Consider the following 22975-nt stretch of genomic DNA (forward strand, 5'->3'; position numbering starts at 1 on the left):
TGGTAATTACATTTAGAAGCAAAAATTAAAGTTGAGAGGTGAGCAGAATTACAACTGAAGATAGCTTCACAATGAAGCATTGTAAGAACAAGATACATTGGAGTCCAATTAAAACAGAAGTCCCCCTTGCAAAAGTGCAATCTACAAGTCAGTAAGAATCTTGAGTCTAGACATATGAAAAGTCAGAAAGATATTTGTTCTTTTTTCTCATTGCCAAAAATCTTCTTTTGAAACAGGATTCAACGAACGTTCAGTCCCTCTGCCTGGTTATGAAACCTCCTGCACATGCTTTGCAGGGGGTTGGACTAGATGACCCTCGGGGTCCCTTCAAACTCTACAATTCTACAATTCTATGAAAATCAATTCCAGTGTATTTAGTGGAGTCATGTCAATTTGACTTATGTGAAAATGTTACAGCGTGGATCTGGAATCCCTTTTCAGTTCAGTGTTTGCAAATGAATACTGCCATCCACTGTTCCATGGAGTAATCTGATTAATATTGACAAAGGCCACACAAATTAAAATCCAGACAGACAGAAATACAGACTTTCTTGAATGTGCCGGTCAGTCACTTCTCTCTGAATCCTGATAGTTTAACTTAGTTGCTGCCAAACAACATTAAAGACTGGCTATGAAGTTAAAAGACAACCTAGGAACATCCAGTAATCATAATCGTCAATATATTTTATTGATGTGTGTGTGCATGTTTGTCCATATATACATACGGAGATTTAGCTAACTACCTGAATAAACAGGATATCATATTTTTGTGCCTAAAGTGCCCAGCACCTGGCACCAGACCTCTATATGATGTGCAGCAGGGCCATTGTAAGCTACGAAGGAGAAGGAATCACAAATTCAAGTAATGCAGCTGGATAGCTCAGTTGGTTAGAGCACGGTGCTGAGAACCCCAAGGCTGAAGGTTTGATCCCCAATAACGGACAACTGCCTATTCCTGCATTGCAGGGGGTTAGATTAGATGTTCCTCAGGGTCCCTTCCAACTCTATGATTCTACAGTTCCATAACCAATTATGGATAAGCTCCAACTACATTCCTGTTAGGCTATTTGTCAAATTGCTTAACCTAGAATGCAGCAGAAAGTCTGGAACCAGGTCCAGAGTTTAAAGCTGAAACACCCAACCAGCAGAACTTGTGTCCATGCATGTATTGCTGTCCAATCTTGCAATGGATACATCATATGTATCTTGCTGGCAATGACCTGGTTTGCATGTCACACTATGACCTAGCACAAATACAAAAGCTCCCAAGAAAGAGCCTTTTTTGCTGCTGCACCGCACTGAACTAAGCCAAGGTTTGGCTGGGTGTGTTGTCTGAATCCAGGCTCCTGATTAAGCTCTCTCTAGACTAACCATGAGCTGTAACCAAAGTCTGACACCTCGTGGATAGCCTGGAGGCAGTTTAGCTTTCGACTTAGTCCAGTATGTGAACTGTGTTTTACCTCTTCGCTTCCCAGGGAGGTCAGCCTTAATTTTTCAAAAGCAGTCTGCTATCGCAGCATAATTATGGAGAAATGTATGGGGGAGAACTCAAGAATGAGAGAGGGATTGCTTCTGTATTTGGGTTGGTCCTTTGTCTCTGTCTAAAGCATTTCTACTCTCACCTCTCTTTCTTTTCTCTGCCCAAAATATTCGCAATTCAGCAAAAACCTAACTATTGCCCTTATAGATGCATACCACGATTTGTAGAACACAAGTACCAGGCAGGCCACTGAAGTTCACAGGTTCACAAATCTTGGGGACTCTTGAAAGCCTAATTCAGTGAAGAATTCCAAGCTCCACATTAGTCATCCTGCCAGCCTCTCAGTTCCCAAGGCACATTAGTTCCCAAGACCCCCCCCCCAATCTTCCAAGTATCCTTCTCACCTTCCTCCTGTTTTATATGTCATATTGCAAATCACTTTGGGGTGCTTTGTGGGAAGTGATTGATAAATGAAATAAATAGTAACAATAATCTAGGTTGACCCTAACTAAAGAGTGTAAAGCTTAGTTTCCTGGCTCTATGTCAGAGAGAGAGAGAGAGAGAGCGGAGCCCTGGGTAGAAGTGAATCTTTGTGCTCACCTTGTAGCCACTCAAGTCAATAGAAAATGGCTCAGTGAGGTAAATCGTGGCTCCAGTGTCATTAAAGGTAACATTTTTATGACTCTCACACCCCCTCCTTTGTCGTATTTGTGCCAAAGACTGAGATAAACAGATGGAGCAGGTAGGTCGGCTCTGGATGAGATTAAAGCTATCAACATACAGCTCAAAACAGTGGCAGACAGGTGAGGAATTAACAAAAAACAAACAAACCCAAAAACTGGAGATAGAACAGCAAAAAGAGCAAAACACACATCAGAGCCTTTTTTTTCATAAAGTGCCCACACACAAATTAATCCTATTTTGGTAGCAGTGCTGAAAGCAATTGATTGTGATGGGATGCTGAGACTCGTTTGGGCAACTGTTAGTGCTTTGTCTGATAATTATTTTTATTGTTCAAAAATCCTGCACACGCTTACCAGTTGCAGCCAGTCTGTTATCTTTGCTACCTCAGTCTCTTTCTCTTTCCCTTTCTCTCGCTCTTTGCTTTCAAGTAAGAATTTTAAGTGGTGATCAGTTCACAGTTCCCAAGCCAACTGTAGGGTTAACCATAGGACTAACCTAGGAGATCACCTCTGATGAGAGGAGCACTGGATGACATGTGGTTCAGTTAGCTGCCCATCAAGAGCAAAGTGCACAGTTCACTGAAATGACATAATGCCTATGGAAACTCAGAAATGGATGGATGGATGGATAGCTACAAATGCTCCGCTGGAGCCCAACAGCAAGAACCAAAAAGTTCCATGGCCAATGCGAGGATGCATCAATATCATAAAGGTTTCTTACTACATGCAGCACTTGCAGCAATCTAAGCTAATGCATCAGCCAAATGGCCAAGAAGGTCAGAACCCAAACTCAAGCAAGGTGGTGGGGACTGTGTGGTATGGCTATCTGCAGAAAAGGTGTCACCTTGAAGTCTCCTTCAGTGGCTTGGATAGGGGACGGCCTTTGCTCAGACTGACATTAAGCTTCCCCTGGCCAGAGGCTCATCTTGTCTTGTTTTCTGCAATTGACTACATTGGGCAAATCAACAAACACCTGATTTTAGTCTTGGATGAGATTTGTCCCTTCCAAATAGGGCTTTACTGAGTCCCATGGGAAAGCTTTGTGCATGAGTGCTGCTCCTATGCTCAGGCTAGATAAAGCTCTGGTTTTTCAAGTGTGTGCATGACATCGAGAAGCCAAGAAATTCAACTGCCTATGAAGGAGTTTCAGAGCTAAAATTAAAATAGAAAATGAAAAGCAAACCAACAACTTACGCGATAAAATGGTCGTCAGTTAACGAGGGACAGTAGAGGAGAAGGACTTTTCGGAAATTATTTCTGCTGATAATGCCGTTATTTCGAGGATCAAATGCCTGCAAAGCTTTGCTGAATTCATTCCAGTACCCTTTGATCTGCTCAGTTAGGACATCTTCTGCCTAATATGCCACCATTTTGATGAGGAAATTCAAATATTTACAAACGGTTGAATAGATAATTATGCATTTAAGTACTTGGAAAATATTGATTTACTGTTCAAAAAACTCTGTGTTACTTACAATGTGCCACGCTTCAAGGACAGAAGTTGGCTTTTTTGCCTTCTTTGACCCATTAATCATTTTTGAATCTGTCTAATTGGGTAAAAAAAGCACTTGAATTACAACCTTTCCACCAGACTATTTCCTAAATGCAGCACAAGAGCAAAGGCAACAGATTTTTGTGTTTGAAAATTAAGTATAAAGCAATACATTTTGTAATATACTGGGGAAAAGAAAAGACCACGGGGATACAATAAATGAATGAAATAATGCCACGATTCTATGAATGGCCTCTGGTGTCCCCTCCCTCCTGCTGTGCTCACAGAGAAAATGTGGATAATGGGAGCCTGAGTTTCCATGAAGAACTCAGGAATATGTGCCAGGGAGCCCTCATTGGTTGTAACTCCCTATGCGTTTTGGGATGCACACGCAGAACTGTGTGGTAGAACTGTGGTGGCAGATGACTGGCCCAGAAAGGGTGCAGAGGCTCTCAGCCAAACCAGCATTCAGCTCAAGAACTGAAGAAAGGCTCCCAGGCAAATGTATCGAATCAGGAGTGCCAGCTTGGCCCCATGACCGTGAATGCCATGCAGAATGCATTGCCCTGGCACTGAAATTTGTGGGTGCCCGGCCCCTTCATGGGGAATTTTGAGGGTGCTTGGGCGCCCAGGGAGCTGGCACCTATGAACCAGATTGCATCCTTTAAAAACAGTTACTGAAACAAAGGGAAGGAATTCAACACCATACTGCTATGATTTTTCAGTCAGTGCAAGCCTTTCTTCTTGACAGATGGAGCTATCCTCCTTCTCCTGATCTTGTACGCTGTCCCAACCCTTTAGAAGCAATTTTGGGGAGGCAGGTGGGGAGGAGAGGGGTTTTTCCTTCTGCTGGGCTTAGAATGGCTCAGTCAGCAGCAGCCCCACTCCTGCATGGAGTCTGGATCTGGAATACCACTTTATGCTGGCTTGCTTTACACCAGCTTCTTGGATATAGGATAGCTCCCTTAGTCTAAAGGACAATACTTAGAGCTTTATAAGATGTGCTTCAGGGCATTAGAAGTGAAAACTACTGTGCTGATTTGAGTCTGAAAGCATTGGGGAGCCAGTGCAAAGCCCGGAGCAAAGGTACCTCATGTTGTTGGAAGCCTTCTTCAGGAGATGGGCTCTATGCCACACTTCCATTCTCCAGGAGCAGCTATTTTAAGGGGGGGGGGGGAGAACTGCAGCTGCCTCCTTGGTTTAGGAAGTGTTGGAGCAAAGCATTTGCAAGGTGGGGTATGCAAACTGAGAATTGTCTCACGCTGCATCTGATCTTCTTAAATGTTCTTGCAAAAGAAATGGTGGTGCTTTGGTGCACTGATTCCTCTGCCAGACTTAGGCACATGACTGTCTCTGCTGTTCTCTTGCTCCTTGGCCACCACCAAGAGACAAGGTGAAAATCTGCCATGTGCTACAGCCTTTCATACGTTTATCCAGCTCAGGCTTCATGTGACTCAGTCTTAGAAGTGTTAAACAGTAGGAACATGTTAACTGCTTTAGAAGCAAATAACAATTCAGGAACAAGCATTTGAAACAACTTTAAATTCCATTAAAACTAGATTTCTTTTCAATAATTTAGCTATATTCAAAGCACAAGATTCTACTGAAACTTGTTTGAATCTCTCTCTCTCTTATTCTCATACACAGGTTCTAGTGATAATAAATGCTCAATCTGTAATTGCATTTGTAATAGCTTTTAGTCAAACACAATAAATAAATAAATGATTGATAAGAAATGCTTACTAGTGATTCCTTTTCTTCAAACAGATTTAAAAATTTATTGTAGCTGAGCTGCCCAGTGTGTTCTGGGTCAATGATCTTGGTTAGTTCTTGAAAGTCATCATCACTTATTCGGAACATGATGCAATCCAAAATGCGACGGAGCTCATTTCTTGTAATTTTTCCATCCTGATTCTGGAAAGGTGCAGAATGTATAAAAGAGCATTCAGTCCTATTTTACTGGACAGTGACATTAACCTCTTTAATTCTCCTGTACTGTATTTAGGAGTTTTTATTCTGGTTTAATTTTTGTTTTACTGTTGCTTTAAATGGATAGTTTTATGCTTCTGTCCACATTCAGAACTGATTGAAAAGTAACTAATCTCTAAATTAGTGACTATTCTACCTTTTGCTAGCCAATACCACTTGAAATATATATGCCTGAATGCCAATGTTGGTAGGCTGATTTAAAAAAAAATAAATCACACTATTTCTTGCTCTTAATATTCTTATCATTGCATTTTTCTCAAAGTGTGTAATGGGATCTTGCTAGGGCAATGTAGAAGACATTGTAGGGTATCATCTAACAGTATGACCCTAGACAAGTTACTCAAAAGCAAGTCCCAATGGGCCAATGAAAATATTTTTGATGAGCAAATCATGTAGTCATAGGCCACTCAAATAAGAAGACATAGAACAACTACACTAAATGGATGCCATACACACTACACTACAGCTTACTATTGATAAATCTACAACACACTATAAATAAATGTGAAAATATGCTGAGAAATGAATGTTCAGCAACTGATACATAACATTGCTTGTCAAAATTGACCAACAGACAGGACTGAATCTGTGCCAGGGCTCAGTAGGGTGAGTCCCAGCATCTGTTTTCAATCCAAGGGCTGGATCCAGCATCTTTCTTCCTAAAAATTAAGCACCACCGACAGTTTAGAGGTGTTAATTTCATAAAAGTCTCTTGATGGAAATAAGGGTATATAACAATGCACAGGAAATCATGTACAAGGGTGGCGTGGGAACCATAAAATGCCTGTGTACTCATTTAGATACAATTCCCCTAATCACAACTTCCTCCTGTTTTTTTCCTCATCAGTGCTCAGCTTGGAAGACAAGCTGGCTGGCTGCAATAGGAAGACGGCAGGGCAGGGTTGGTGATACGGTAGCCAGTCAGGCTATGAAGCAATTTGATCATGGGCAGACTTCCTCCTTTATTTCATCTGAAAGCACAGGCAGGCTGCTGTTGCCAGTTCACCTGCATCCTGTGCTTAGCACAGTATCCTGTTCTGCTGGGGCTTGGAGCCTGCAAGGAAAGTGCAAAGGACTATCAGGGGCCAAGCAGATCAGGACCATGGGCAGCTCCCACTGGGTCCTGGCAGCTGAATGAGAGAAGATGCTTTGTCATGGCGCATGTGTGGCTGTGAGGGAAATGTTGTGATGCAGCCAAGGGTGGAGAGAGCTGGAGACAAATGCTTTCAAGTCCCTTCGTGCTGCATCTGGGAAAGGAGGAAAATGAAATTCCCACCCACCTACCCTCTCTACAATGCTGCTTTGTAGGAATCAGGGAGGAAACTGATCTCATTGTCTCTGCCCAGTTGTGGCTCCAACACTACTCTCCCGGTGGCTATTTTCCCTCCCCTGCTCCATTGAGATGCTTGGAACAATGCTAGTACTTGATAAACCACTTCACGTTTGGTTTTTCTTTCCTACAGAGAGCCAAAGTGACTGTAATAATACAGCAAACAAATTTATTCATAGTTAAGTTTTAATATATTTATTTTCTAACCAATGGTTCTAAACCATTCCTGTGCTTTAAAACCATTTCCCACAGAGGCTGGTGTTACTGCATTAGTTCTGGAGATGAAGCCTATGCTGGAGGAAAATAGTTATGCTGTTAGAGAAGTGATGTGTGGAAATATCCACCATCTCATGAGCAGGTGAGGAATGGAAGGGCTATTTCACTCAGCCCATCAAGCCGTGTTTCTCAGCCTCGTTCCAGACTCTAAGCTATAAAAGAGACTATCCACCTCTACCTGTGGCAGCCTTGGGGGAAATGCTGCGCTTCCTTGTGAAAGCCAGCTGCCTATGTTTTAGTCCAAAAGGGGCCGTGTCCCAGTTTACGCTTTGGGAGTAGCAACAAAAAGGAGGAGGGATGTAGCTTTGCATGCAAAAGGTCCTATTTGCAAACCCTTCTGTCTCCAGGGAGGGTTGGGTAAGGACTCCCTTTCTGAAACTTTGGAGAGCCATTGCCAGTTAGGGTAGACAGGACTCAGCTGGGTGGACAATAGCTGCACTCAACAGGAAACCAGCTTTTAGGTAAGAACTGAGCCATTTGTTTGGGCAACTCAGCTTTGCTTGGCAGGGCACACCAAACCAGTATTGTTTCCGAAATCTCAAACTGCACTTTTCTGGTACGGTGTTCAAAGTCCCAATTAATACAAAGTCACAGACTCTGAATGTTTGAAGTAAGTGTCTGGGCTTTGCCAAAATCTGACTATTAGGATGCTCATCAGCAACCATTTATGCTAAAGTGAATCTAGCACAGGCATAGGCAAACGTGGCCCTCCAGATGTTTTGGGACTACAACTCCCATCATCCCTAGCTAACAGGACCAGTGGTCAGGGATGATGGGAGTTGTAGTCTCAAAACATCTGGAGGGCCGAGTTTGCCTATGCCTGATTTGGCAGGTATGAGGTTGATCTCTGACACTAATGTTATGGGTACCCCCAACAAAATTTAAAATCTGGCTGTATAATTTGGAATGGATAATGTGATGTGATTGGCCTGTTAATAAAAATTATTTTAAAAAAAAAGATCTCTGACACTAATGCGGCTGCAGCAGCCAATCGCTTCCTCTGAACTTCTACACTTGCCTAGAAATCAAAAAGATGTACTGGCTAGATCACTTCCTGAGAAATATAATAGCGCCTTACAGACTTCACCTTTGAACTATAACACCTGAACCGGAAAGTGGTTCACACTAGCCAGAGACAGCTTCCCCACTGAGACACACATATGCACAGGACTGCCTTAAGAGGGGGTCACTAGGTTTGTGGACAGAGAGTGTTCATGCTGTCAACATTTACGTGAACTGACGCCTCCACCTTGGGGCTGTTTGCATCTCTGCTGCAATCTGCAGTGCAGACTATCTCTGTGGGAAGGACCACCAGCTAGCATGAGCAAACCCTAAATTTCCTGCAGCCAACATTTTCTTTTATCTCAAATATCTCTTGTCTCCAAATAATTTTCTTCATTAAAGCCTTTAGCTCTCTGCAATTTCAGTGGGATTTTAATCTCTTGCTTGAATGAGGGGCTTAATCTACTATGCGCTCCCATTATCCACTGTGGTATGTGAAACTGCGAGTTCTACTTTGTAAATTGTTAAGAGAATTCTCTCTTTTGTGAGGGATTTAGTGCACAATTGATGTCGCCAGAGCTGGTGCAAAAAGAGACAGAAATTGCTATGTAAGTCAAGAATTGCAATCTAGCGTTTATATTCAAATCTATAATAAACATGCCACTAGGAATTTTGAAGATATGCCTACCGCTCATTTAGTTGCTGCCATCCAGACTATGAAAGCTTTAATTTGCTCTCTAGTTTATTATTTGCTTAGCAAATCCAAAGATATCACTCAATCAATTTTTAAGATACAAAGTTGTATCTAGCAGCCTCTGTTTTTGTGCTACCTCCTTCTTAAAGACCACAATCATTTCCCCTCAAATTGCACTGGCCAGACTTGGCATGACATGCATTATGAAATGTCGTACCAATCACTGGATGTGTGGTTTAAAATGTAACCTTGCAATCCTGCTTCCAGTTACACCTTACACAAAAGCCCCTTGAACTCTATTTGGGTGCCTATCCTAATTCAGAGTAAGGACACAGTTTCCTAGAGAGTTATCTCTGGGTTATCCTCGCCAATCGGGAATCACATGGTGAATGTGTTAATGGGGAAATGCTGCCAGGTGTGTCTGTGCGTGGACAGTACTGTGTCCAAGCTTTCAGCTCAGTTCTCCATTCCCTAACACAAACTTTAAATGCTTCAGATTTCAAACACACTGATCTACCTAAGTCAGATCAAAACAAATCTGTGGGATAAACTATGTTTACTCAACGAACAGGAAGTTGGGGAAATGATAGAGGATAATGGAGAGCAAGTCGAATCTTGTATTGGAACTGTCCCCAGATATTTCAAACAGGGTTGGGTAAAATTCACACAGAAACCCCTTTGTGAGACCATTCCTCTCCCATGAAGGGAGGCGGGGGGGGGGGGAGAAACAACAACACCAACTTTTGTGGGGAGCTGCAACACTCCTAAGGTAGAGGAGGCACTAATATTTTGACAAGGTGTCCAAGGATTTACCCCCCCCTTAACACTCTCTTTAACAAAAGCAGAATCACTTCGAATACCGAATACAGGCTGGGCTAAACTCTGCATCCCGGGTGGGGTGCTCTTTTAAAATGTGGACCAGTATGGCCCTGGGAAGGAAGCGGTCGCCATCCTCCCCCCAAGAATGTATCTGGGAATAGTACGTCAAGTTAAAAAGGAAAAGCAAAAACAAAGCACAAATCCTCAGTCAACTTGCTGAAATATAAGTAATCACGACCGCCTGACACACTTTTATATCCCTACCTGAAAGTTTTTCACCTGATCCCAAAGATTTACACAACCGTTCAGGTTTTCAACCTATCCCAAAAGCACTGAAAAGAGCCCCCTGTGAATTTTCAGCTTGACTTTTTAAAAAGTAAGTCTGGAGTCTTTTTATTCACAGACATGTAAAGAAAATTACACCAGCTCCTCAAAAATCTGTTTCTATCTTCCAGTGATCTGGATGACTACATTATAGAATTGACTCTCTGTCTGGGGAGGGTGAGGACTCTCCTTCCTTGGAGCTTTTTAAGCCACCGGCCATGTATGATCTAGTTGAGATCCCCACATTACAGAGGGTTGGACTAGATGGCCCTTGGGTCCCTTACAACTCCACAATTCTATGACTCTGTGATTCTATGATTAAGTTCTATGTAATGAAAATTATTTAACAAAAATCAGACAACTTTAAATGTAGCATATGAGACCGTCTGTGCTTTGGTTCTTGCTGTTTCACACTGAAATATGAGGACCCCTCTCAGTCTAGGCTTATTAGTAGCATAAATTTATTTATACCCCACCTTACTTCCTGACAGGGACTCCAAGTGGCTTACAGGTGAAATAAGAACAGCGAAATTCACAGGGCAGGGGGAATTATTAAAAAACAATTAAACATTAATATACAGATATAGCTATAGCTAGAGATGTGGATGGTATATTAAAATTATACAGATAATTACAATGAAAACAGCACATCCAGCCCTTTCATTGCAAGCCCTCAGTTCCCAAAAGCCTGTTGGAACAAGAAGGTCTTCACCAGCTGGCATAGGACAAGGAAGGAGCCAGTCTGGCTTCTCCAGGGAGGGTCTTCCAGAGTCTGGGTCCCCACCATGTGTGCCTATGAGGGAGGCAGGGCCAAGAAAAGAGCCTCTCCTGAAGGTCTCAGAACCTGGATAGGTTCATATGAGGGGAAATGATCTTTCAGATAGCTTGGGCCTAAGCCTAGGGTCTCCCAGAATTTCTATGGGCCTGCTGCTGCATGGGTTATTATTACACATAATAATGCATCACTGTGGGGCAAACCTGGTGAAGCTAAAATCTGGAGATGAAAATTAAAGATATATGAAGGGCTTCCCAGGGGGAAGCAAAGAAAAGATAGGTAGCATTCATATGCAACCGCTCTCACTCTGTCCAGCATAAGGAAGGCCTTCTTCAGAGATAAATAAGCATCTTGAATATGTCCATGCAGCTTTAAGAGAATACGGTCACTCGATACATCTTGGTCCAACTTTCTTATTCTGTAAGAAGAAGACAGCGACTTGAATTCACTCCTCAAAAGGAGAACAAAGGAGGCATGTTAGGTGTTGAGACGATGTCTTAGGTAGCCATGTATCTTAAAGCTCTGCTTTGAACTTCTAACTTGGGACTACAGTTCCTATCATCCCTGACCACTGGTCCTGTTAGCTAGGGATGATGGGAATTGTAGTCCAGAAACAGCTGGAGGGCCAAGTTCGGCCATCACTGTAACCAGTATCTTGATCTATATCTAGACAGTGCAGTGGAATAAAGCTTCCGGGTACCATTGAGCCAGGAGCCCAAGTGCTGTGACTGAGAGTGGGAGCCAGGACAGGGCTGTGTGAAGACATTCTTGTCTGTCCTGAATTGTCCAACACTCAGCTTTCTTGGGAGTCCACAAATTCTAGTGTTATGAAAAAAGTGAGGAAAAAACTTTTCTCTATTGGTTCTCTCCATACAGATCAGAATTTTATACACTTTTATCATGTTGCTTCTTATCTGCCTTTTTTCTGCACTAAAACCCCCAAATGCTGCAACCTCCCCCCCCACGGGGCAGTTTCTCTATCCCATTGATCATTTTGGTTGCCCTTTTCTGAAGCTTTGCCAGGACTACTACATCCTTTTTGAGGTGACAGGATTCTCAATGTGGTCACATGATAGGTTTGTCTAATCATGAATAAGCTTTATTTTTATTTCTTTATTGGCTTGTTACTTTTGATTTTGTTCTCTACTTCTTATGCATTAAGTCTAGATCATTATATAATAATCCTGGATTTATCCTAAGTATAGTGAATCGTTTTTGTTCCCTTGTTCAAATGTAATGTATGTTCTGTATGTATGTATGGTTTATATAACAAGCTGTTTTTCAAATGTTATGTATTTTTATCGTAAGCTTGCTGCGGACTACTTTGGTCACAGCTGTGAAAAAAATGTCATATAAATAACTAAATATATTTAATGTCTACAGTAAGCTTATGCAAGTGCATGAAAGCTAAGAACAGGGTCTCCAAAACACAACCTCCGGGTGACAACCATATACTGCAAAGCAGTGGTTTTCAAACTGTGTGAGGTTCTTGAGAAGCTTACTAGGGGTTCCTCAATGAAAGATCAGTAATGGTGGGCACATTCCCCTTTAAAATGACTATGATGGCTGGGGCTGATGAAAGTTAGTGTCCAAAACATCTTGGGGGTGGACACAACATTGGAGAAGGTTCCTGTAGGACAACTTGATTAGGATCAACCTTTGCTGATATCTCCCTGTAATAGGCAAATGCAGGAGAGTGTTGAGTGTTTTCCAGATCACACTACCAGTTCACACAAAGTAAGAGAGGACCCACAATCCTAAACAGGCACAGGGATTCCATAAAAACATGGGGTAAGCAAGCCAGTAATAGTAGAAAGTCTTAAAACCACTGCAGCAAATTATTTGAGGAACAAGGTTTCACATTATTTCTTGGACTTCTTGAGACATGGGTAAACACCTCCTATGAAGTTTTAAGTGTTATGCATGTCTAAAATAGGGACGCAGGTGGTGCTGTGTGTTAAACCACAGAGCCTAGGACTTGCCGATCAGAAGGTTGGTAGTTCAAATCCCCGCGACGGGGTGAGCTCCCGTTGCTCGGTCCCTGCTCCTGCCAACCTAGCAGTTCGAAAGCACGTCAAAGTACAAGTAGATAAATAGGTACCGCTCTGGTGGGAATGTAAACGGCATTTCCATGCGCTGCTCTGGTTCGCCAGAAGCAGCTTAGTCATGCTGGCCACATGATCCAGAAGCTGTACGCCGGCTCCCTTTGCCAATAAAGCGAGATGAGCACCGCAACCCCAGAGTCGGTCACGACTGGACCTAATGGTCAAGGATCCCTTTACCTTTACCTTATATGTCTAAAATATTTAATGGAATGAACACAAGTATCACATAGTTATGCTTGTGATGGAGCCAGGATTTGCTGTGGCCTGTTTTCAAGTGTATCGTCCACAGCAAACACAAGGTTGGTACCCCAGCCGAACCGTGGGCGAAGAGCAACAAATGGAACCCCTCTCTTACCTGTGGTGTTTCCTCGTAGGAGCTGCCAGGCTTGTATCAAATGTCATGGGGTCTTGAAACCTGTCTAGAAATTTCTCCCATGCCATATTTCTGGAAATTTTTATTCCAAACCTGGTAAATTTTTTGAAAATGCACACATGTTTAAAAATTGTATTATATCAATAAGATTACATGAAAATTATCAAAACTGAGTTATGAATCTGGACAGAATCTGTCATCTGAGTCTACATTGTCCTATGTGGTGGTGGGGCCCTGAGACAGTAGAATAGGTTTTACTACTTCACTGTGAAAACAACTACTACTCTTTGCTGGCATATTGCATGCTGCCTTAGCTGAAAACCACTGTGTTCAAGGCATTGGTCAGCAAGATGAAAAGTTCCGTCTTGTTTGATCCATGGTGGCAACTTCATTGACAATGCAGTTATTATCAACAAACATATGCATGTGAACTTTTGATAGATGAACAAGGTTATCTTGTTTTAGCAAGAGCTACAGTTGCTATACCAGTCTATGCTGACGAATAGCTCTTCTTTGCATGAATGGCACATTGGCATCCAAAATATAAGCTGAATCTAACAGCAACTCAAGCTATGAAACTGTTCTTTAAGGAGCAAAGAGCAACACAGTGATATCTCCAAAACTGTCAACTAACAGTAGCTTCAGCTACCTGGAATAAGTTTCCATTTATTAGCCTCTAATCTTCTGATTCTGATGTAAAACATCACAGACAACTTCACCCAGTAGTTTCATGTAGGCGTTGAATAGTACAGAAGACAAGATAGAACCCTTTGGAATACCATGGTACCAAACTCAAGTACCCCAGAACCACCTTCCTACTAGGGAGCAACAGAAGCACAAATAGGGCAAATAGGATGCCTCCTTATTTTCATCCCTAGGTGACGCGGGTGGCACTGTGGGTTAAACCACTGTGCCGCTTGGGCTTGCCAATCGAAAGGTTAGCGGTTCGAATCCCCGCGACGGGGTGAGCTCCCATTGTTCAGTCCCAGCTCCTGCCCACCTAGCAGTTTGAAAGCACGTCAAAGTGCAAGTAGATAAATAGGTACCGCTCCGGTGGGAAGGTAAACGGTGTTTCCATGCGCTGCTCTGGTTTTGCCATGCTGGCCACATGACCCAGAAAAACTGTCTGCGGAAGTGGACAAACGCCGGCTCCCTCGGCCTGTAAAGCGATATGAGCGCCGCAACCCCAGAGTCATTCACAACTGGACTTAATTGTCAGGGGTCCCTTTACCTTTACCTTTATTTTCATCCTAGACAGGCAATCTAGAAGATACCATGTTTGAGATCCAGGAGAACCAACAGCATTGTACTACCCCATCACTCACCCTTCTCACGTCCAGCAAGGCAACCAAGCAGTAGGTTGAAATGGGGTTAGAGAATTTGTTCCGTCATCTGGGGTCAGAAATTGTGCAGCCACTCCAGCACCTTGCCCCCCAAAGTCCTCAGTCGCTCAAGAGTTGTTATAGTTATTTGGTCCAAAACATATTTTAAAATGTGGATTCATAACTATGGTGGCTGGGACCACTCGCTCTAACAGAGAGGACCAATAAGCTCAGGATACTCTACCAGCTCAAGTTAAAAGACATTTGGGCAGCTTTGGTGTATAGTACACCAACAGAATCCCTGTATTTTATGGATACCTGCCACCAGGGATTAAACACTCTAGGCCTGAGAGCTGTGAGGGTCTGGTGACAAACATGAACTTACATTAATATACTTATGGCTAAATGAATGGCAATCAACTTTAGGTGGATGCGGCCTGTGAACCGCAAAAAAGTTTTATTTGCTGTAGCGTTTGCTCTCTTTTCCGTGGTTATTTCATTTCAGAAATCAAGGGTAAGCAGACCTCAGTGGCAAAATTAAGGAGAGGCAATGGGCAAGGGAGACCTTTACATGGTAATCAAAACCATTCTAAGAAATATTCTCCAGCAGAACATGAGCTGATCATATACAATTGAAGATTTTATACCATTAAAATGTCTAAAAAAGAGACATCCATAAAACGTTCATGCATAAATATTACATTCATGTAATATATATTACAAATGTTTCCCTACCACCTTATGTAAAACAGGAGAAATATTTAAAAGCAGGGTCCCAATATGTTGAGCACCCTCAGAGCAGAGGGCAAAATTCATTATAAATCTTTTCAACAGGATTAACTTTTATTCTTGAAAAAAACCAGAGGATGGTCTTTGTCACTGAATTCACAGCTTTGGAATTGCATTATCTGAGCAATATCACCTGGAATATCAGTTGCAGACTAGGACACCTCTGTTTATAGCATCATTAAAATGACACGGTGTTTTCCCATGCTTAGAAGGAGAAAAGGTTCCCTCTGGAAAACTGTAAGCAGAGATTGTCACAATTATGTGGATGCATTTAAGGGCAAAAAAATTGAAGTGACAGAACAGTAGCAGCAATATCTTCTGCAAAGAAGTAATTGATCCTCACTACAGTTGGTAGTGAATTACTCCAAGTCATTTATGATTTATTTGGTGAATGTGCAATGTAATAAGGTCATGGCAGATTCAGACTCTCCCTCAGCACACACTCGTATGAAATGTTTATTAGCAGTGAGGCATTTAAACTTCAAAGGAGCACATAATGAATTGTGAACTGATTTTCACAGCTCATTCTTTTCTTCTACTTCACAGAATTCAATTTCACTAGAATTCCATCCAAATGGACACATTCTGTCTTACTATTTTATTTCATTTGTTTCATGTTTGTATTTCCAAATAGCAGTGATATATTATTTTTACACACACACACAATGTATATGTAAAGACTTATAGCCTCAGTGAAGCCCTCAAAATGGCTAATAAAATAAACCCCTCCTAGTGGTGCAGCAGTAAAACTGCTAGCACATTTGCAAAGCTAAGAAGGGTTTCAAATTGGATTGGGGACGGCTTGTTGAGATTCCTGCATTGCAGGGGGTTGGACTAGATGACCCTCGGGGCCCCTTCCAACTGTACAATTCTGGGATGCTATGAAAATCCAATTCATGGCCTCCATTCTGGTTCATCAAGCTCCTTTCTTCAGTAATGTCAAAATGCCATAAATAACTGGATGGAGTTAACGAATTAGGAGCATTTACTGTTCTACTGATGTGGCAGGGCTAGCCAACCATGGAAGGTCCTGTAAACTGGACCTCAGGTTCTACACCGCAAAATCTATGAAATACATCACCAGATCAAACAAGCAGCATTATAAAAACAACATGTCCAAAGGATGAAATAGGGTTGTGTTGGTAGAATATAGCCAAAGGAAAAACAGCATAACACTTACCTGTTCATTAGCTCTTGAAAAACATCACTTTGTATTGGAAATATAAAGGTACTAAGGACTGATTTTAAATATTCCAGAGTAACAAATCCACTCCGTCCAACATCAAATGCTCTGAAGGCTTTTACAATGTCCTCATAGACTACACGCAGCTGTAAAGAATACAATTTATAGTGTTTCCCTCCTAAGGTTTTTTTTTTTTAGGCAGCAGTAGTTTACAAGACTCACAACCTCCTCTCTCCTGGAAATGATCTCAAAGCTTGTCCTGCAGGCTCCGATCATCAAATGGCTAATTGAGAACCTCACTGACCGCAGTCTTCTTCCGCACATAGGTTTAAGTGGCAAGGCAGCTGAGCTCCAGAAGTGGAAGAATCTTCTAACAATTTATTCAGTGTTCATGAAGCAAATCACATAGACAACCAGCCAGCTGGAGCTATCAGCGCCACAATTCGGATTATTAAAACACGCCATTGGAATTAGAAAATGATTGGAAAGTGTTGGTGTACTCAGTGATCAGGACAGCATACTGTACAAATACTTAAGACCATTATGGGTGAATGAGCACACAGAAATTATAAGAAATGGCAGAAGTTGTCTGAACACATATTTGCTCCCTTCTAAGGCTTTTGCTGTCAGGGTAGAGCCAGTGTTCAGACCTAAAGGGTGCTTTATACATGAAGCCCTATTCCCATCCGGATGAAAAAAACCTGCCGACTATATTCATGCCACACCTCAGGTGATGGCACAAAACTGTGGTAAGAGCAGTGGTGTTGATCCGAGTGCATGGGGAGAAACGTATGGGAGGAGCTGGACCTCAGGACCCCCAGGTCCCTATCTGTATCAGCAACTTGTATGGGCTAGGGGGGAGGTTCAAAAAGTATCTACATGGTGCTTAGAGAATAACTTGCACCTAAATATTAGTAAGACAATGGAGATGGTGTTGGACTTCTGGAGGAAGAGAGGGGAACCTGCCCTGTTGTATATTGGCGGGGGGGGGGGGGGGCTGTGTGGAGACAGTCTCCTTTAAATTCCTGGGAGTTTACTTTAGTGAGGACCTCACTTCGAAAATCAACATAACTCAGGTGGTCAGAAAGGCCCAATAGAGACTCCATTTCCTCAGGGTCTTGCGAAAGAATAATGTTAAACAACAACTGATGAACTCCTTTTACCGATCCACAATAGAAAGTGTCCTTTCATATTGTATCACAGTGTGGCATGCTGGCCTGACAGCCACGGACAGAAAGTCTCTACGGAGGGTGGTGACTACAGCACATGATATCATGGGCTGTCCCTTGAGTCCGCTAGATGACATCGCAAGGGATCGTTGCCTTAGGAGAGCAAGAAAAATTCTCAGGGATGACTCACACCCCAGCCATCACCTCTTTAATCTTCTACCCTCAGGCGGGAGACATAGAAGTATAATCAGCCGTACCAACAGGCTAAAAAAATAGCTTCTGTCCGTGGGCTATTGGGCTGTTGAACGATAAATAACATAGCAAAATTGACTTGCGAGGTGGTGTGTTGTGCGATAAGAGATTGAGTGTTTTTTTTGGGGGGGGGCTCATTTAATTTCATTGTACCCAGGTTGTACAATGACAATAAAGTTGTTGTTGTTGTTGTTGTTATTGTTATTACTAATACTATTATTAGATAGGCCAGTATTAGATTAAGAAAAACACCTCCTTATTCAAGGATAACGAGCTAAAGTTGAAGCGTTGCAAATGATTAGGAAGGCTCGGAGTGAAGATGCATTGTGTCCACGTGGCTATAACCCTGCATACAAGAGTGTTGCATCACAACATGGGTGGCGCTTGTTACAAATATTATCATGACCTGACACCCTGATCAGTTGGGAAAACCTCCTCCCCCCAAGCATAGGACTTGAGAGCTACATTTCCTTGAAGGCCCTTTTCCCCAGAAAATGCTCTGTTCATTTCCTTTCCTTCCCCCCATTTTGCCTAATGCTGGTACTCAAGGCAAAACTTTGCAACGCTGAGAATCTATTGCCCTTTAATGGTATCAAAATCTCCTGTTCCTGCCTGACGATAGGGCCAGATCTAGCACTAACTAAATGAGCCCTATATAAGACTGCAGTGGCCCTGTGTGTCCTGCCCCCACAACACTTCTGAACCTTCACTTGCTACTTGTCTTCTTATCTTCCCTGCTCCCCCTGTTTCCAAGTATTTTGATGATTTCCTAGATATTTAGGAGGGGTGGCCTGATGGGAAAGGGGCTTGTTAAAAGAAAAAAGGAGTGAAAATCCATGTATCACTGACCAAAGCTGCAATGGTACTGAACTGATGGAGGATTTCCCAACACCAACATGCTAGTAATTTGCCTTCACCTGCTGACCTGTGTAAAAAATCAAACACTTCCTTGCATTTTTCACCAGACTCACCTTTTCCCTAAACCTCTTCGCAGTGTCATCTAGATGGATTTTTGTCAAATTATATCCAGCCGTATTTGCCAAGGGTAGTTTTGATGTGCTTTCCTTTTTTTCAGGTGGCTCATTCTGGTTCTGCACTGTTAAGGAAAACTATAGTTTAGCAAAACTGCTACTAGCATTCTTTTAACGTTACGCCACTTAGCATTTATATACTGATTTTGACTGTTCAAAGCATTTGACATACATTGCCCCAGTAGTAATGCTGGACAGCATAACTATCTCATATTTCAAATTTGGGGCATGGAATCATTTCACTTCATGCTGCAATGATGTACACACTAGTGTTACCTGCTGTGTCCACCTTTTTGTATGAGAGCCAGAGGCCACTATTTCGAAAGGACAAAAGTTCAGCACAAATGTTGTGGGGGAGTTGTATATCATTGACAAAAGAGGCTCAAAACTGCCTCTCTTCTTTTGCATTGTAGACAGTTGAGGGGTGACTTTGCAGGGAGGAGAATGAAACGCAATGAAATTCTTCAGAACAAATTTGTCCAGGAAAATTTGTTCTAGGAGTTTGCCCAGTTGAGCAAAGATAGGCAAGGATCTCAGGGTCAATTAAGAACTGATACACCTACAAGCGAGCTAATATGGGGTGGATTCAGATTGGTCCTGAATTTCCTAATGTTAAGCTTAGGCCTATTCCAAACTCCAGGTCTCCCACAGATGATTCCCACTGGCAGCAGAATGACAAATTAGTAATGTCTGTTTCATCATTCATTCAGCATAAAGTGAGCTGGTTTCAATCCGCTGCTGTTCTGTTTCCACCCAAAACATTGCTCTCCACCCCGCTGTTTGCTATGGCAGTGTTCTATGTATTTGGGGGTCTTTGCTTTGCTGTGTTCTGTGCCCCCATGCTGCATTATGTTTACAAATGAACTGTCTTCCCCACATGCCCCTTTTCAAAGTTCAGTTCCAGGGGGGTAAAACCAACAAAGAACTTGGTGTCATCTTAAATGCAAAGTTACAAAGTACAATCTTCAAATCATATAATTGTAGAGTCGGAAGGTAACATGAGGGTCATCTAGTCCAACCCCCTGCAGTGTGAGATTCCTTTGTCCAACATGAGACTCAAACCCACAACCCTGAGATTAAGTCTCATGCTCTCCCAACTGAGTTATCCCAGGTAGCTAATGGCCTGTCACAAATCCATCTATGGCTGCATACCTAACCATGTCTACTCAGAGTAAGTCACATTGCATGGTGTGAGGTGGTGGTGGAGGAGGGGGTTAGGATTACAGCCATTTTCACTACCTATATTTTTGCAATTCAGCATGAATTTGTCACCCCATCAAATTCTGCTCAATCAGGCAACAGGAAAAGAGTCACAGCAGCTACTATGGAGAAATTATCTTAATGCTCTAGATCGAAGTATACCCTGTGGATGTCAGCTTAATCTATAACATAAAAGATTTTCCAAGGCAGATTTGATGCTGTGTGCGTACAAAACGTAACATCTGTACATGTATTTGCCCTGGAAGACAACACTTTCTGCTTGCTAATTGTTTTTAAAACTTTCAGTAAAGTTTGTAATAAAAAGAAGAATGAAATTTTACTTTTAAAATGCATATTTAGAGTGGTTGGAATTGAGCAGTCTAATCCAGATGGTTCACCCCCATTTGACAAAACAGTCTGGGACTTCTGTGGAGGAACACAGATAATATCCACAGGCAACAATAAAAATTACTTTTCTCCATGTGAAAATAATGAGTGATGCATTCCACTGGCATATAGGCTGCCTCTGACAACAAACAATGCTTCAGAAATAGGAAAAGCAACAATTACTTTCTCACACCTTTGCAGTCCCACAATCAACCAAAAACAAACACCTTCTGTTTTTCACAGATATTCACTTTCCTGTCTGTTCACTTTCAATGTAAATGAAGCAGCTAACAGCCCATCAATTAGCCATCACCCCACAGGGTTCTAAATATCTATTGAGTCGCATGATAACATCAACCCAACTGTGACATGTCAAAAAGTACATCATTAATTACATGTCATCTACTGGTTTGAAAACCCCACTGTGAACAAATGCAAACTCGTCACTTCAGGGACTTCCTTTTCTGAACACTGAGCAAACACATGGACAGAGGGAATCTCCATATCTGCATTTACTTTGAGCAGAATTCTATGACATCCCTGCTCTGGAGGCCTCCACTTCAATCCGCCCCCCAGGAAACACAAAAAGAACCAGAGATCTATTGTCAGAGTCCAAGGAGGTCAGACTTCCTAGCAGTTATGCTTCAAGTCCCAAAGAGGTGCTGCTTCTAGTCCAGGGTTTAGAGGTGAAGTGTGCAGCCCGGGGCAGACACTCCTCAAGTCCCAAAGGCAAAGTTCTGATCTCTCACTAGCACCCATGACGTGGATCAAAACAGAGAAACACTTTCTATTTTCATGCTATTTGCACAAAATTCCTTCCCTTAACGAACATGCCAGTTGTATTATGAAAATCAAACCTTAGAAAAAGAAATGAGTTTAGCCGTAGCAAAGACTATAAATGTTTTTCTTACTTTTCTATGAAAATCCAAAATACTGTGCGAGTGAAGAGAACAGAAGTAGCTAGAAGGCTCCCAGCAATTTATGCAAAGTAGTTTCACCTAATCTTCATACAAAATCTAGGCATACCCTGCAAGCAAACATTACTATAAGGGGCAGGAGGGGAGGAGGGTCAGAGAAGCCTGCTCCTGATTTCTTCCCATGGACAAAACCAAGAGAAGGAGAAAACTTCCATACTATGTTTTAAAATTCAGTTAAACTACATCATGAGTAGATGCTCTCTTTATTCAACCTTCTCTACACTGACCTTGATTTGTATTAGTAAAGACTACGGTTTAATTGCATAACCTTGCATGATGCCAAAAAAGATCAATGTTGCATTTCTCTCATAATATATTTGTGTATATTACAGCACTAGCATGGGAAAATGCTATTGCTGTCATCCATGTTCAAAACGTCAATGGAACTAATAAAATATTTAATACTGTTCTGAAGTTTAAGTAGCAGTTTGGAGATCTCGGCTTCTAAAAACTGAAATGTTTTTCTTCCACAATTTTAGAGAATTGCGTGGAAGTTCCCCAAAGATACTTTTTAAAGGAAAAGAAAAATAAGAGAACCCACCCCCACCCCTGTTACATTTCAGTGTCACGATTCTCCATTAGTTTGGGGGCTGGCAAGACTGGAATATAGCATTAAATGCTACAGCCTCTAGAGAGTCTCTCACAAGGTATTCTGAGCGCTCAGCCACTTCAGTGGGAGTGAAATGAAAGTGCTCATTTCCTTGAGGATCTGGCCCATTTCTGCAAGCTACCTTAAAGCATCAATCTCATTCCCCTTAGCACCCGCTATTCCCTTCCAACTTGGTTCCCTGTGTATCTGTTTCCCTTTCTCCCTAGTAGACTATGTTTTGTAACAATCGTTTTACAACTGTAGTTTTGAAAACTGAGGCTGCACGGTGCTTAATTCCTAAAAATGAGACATGGCAGAGTTCAAAGAAGCTAGGAGCACGGGCTGGCAGCTCTCTGGCTGAAATATCACCTCAAAAAATGATGAGAAGAGAAAACCACACAGGTGCACACAGGTCAGTTTATGGCCAACACGTTTTGAGTCAAACATCCCTTCCAGAAGGGCAATCAGTATGGGTTTTTTGTTATCAAGAGGAAATAGTGCCACAGTCACTAAGGTGGCTTTTAAACTACAGCGTATTATCAGCCTCCGTCCCTCTCACATCTCTCACATGCTGTAATAGGAGCCAGCTCGTAGGGGCCATGGGGGCTTTGGCCCCCACAATAAAATATTTGTGGGGATGGGCCCCCACAAAGTTGATGGGCGTTCCCATTCAAATGGTGTGTGTGCACACTGTGTTATGTGATAAATTATGTGGGGCTGGGCTTGCTTGGGCC

General features: G+C 42.2%; 1 protein-coding gene across 2 annotated transcripts in view; it reads right to left on the bottom strand.

Moving 5' to 3' along the window:
- Positions 1–22975, bottom strand: part of EFCAB6 (EF-hand calcium binding domain 6) — a 104735-nt gene that overhangs the window by 54583 nt on the left and 27177 nt on the right. For both annotated transcript variants that reach the window (XM_081005413.1, XM_081005412.1), the window contains exons 8-14: positions 19029–19153; positions 16634–16782; positions 13325–13435; positions 11171–11282; positions 5399–5569; positions 3639–3710; positions 3358–3518 (exon numbers count right to left, since the gene is read on the bottom strand). In XM_081005413.1, coding sequence (XP_080861539.1) covers positions 3358–3518; positions 3639–3710; positions 5399–5569; positions 11171–11282; positions 13325–13435; positions 16634–16782; positions 19029–19153 — 901 coding nt within the window. The remainder of the gene's footprint in view (positions 1–3357; positions 3519–3638; positions 3711–5398; positions 5570–11170; positions 11283–13324; positions 13436–16633; positions 16783–19028; positions 19154–22975) is intronic.

The sequence above is a fragment of the Podarcis pityusensis genome (assembly GCF_964106645.2).
Source record: "Podarcis pityusensis genome assembly, chromosome: 5".
In the NCBI taxonomy this organism is placed as follows: domain Eukaryota; kingdom Metazoa; phylum Chordata; class Lepidosauria; order Squamata; family Lacertidae; genus Podarcis; species Podarcis pityusensis.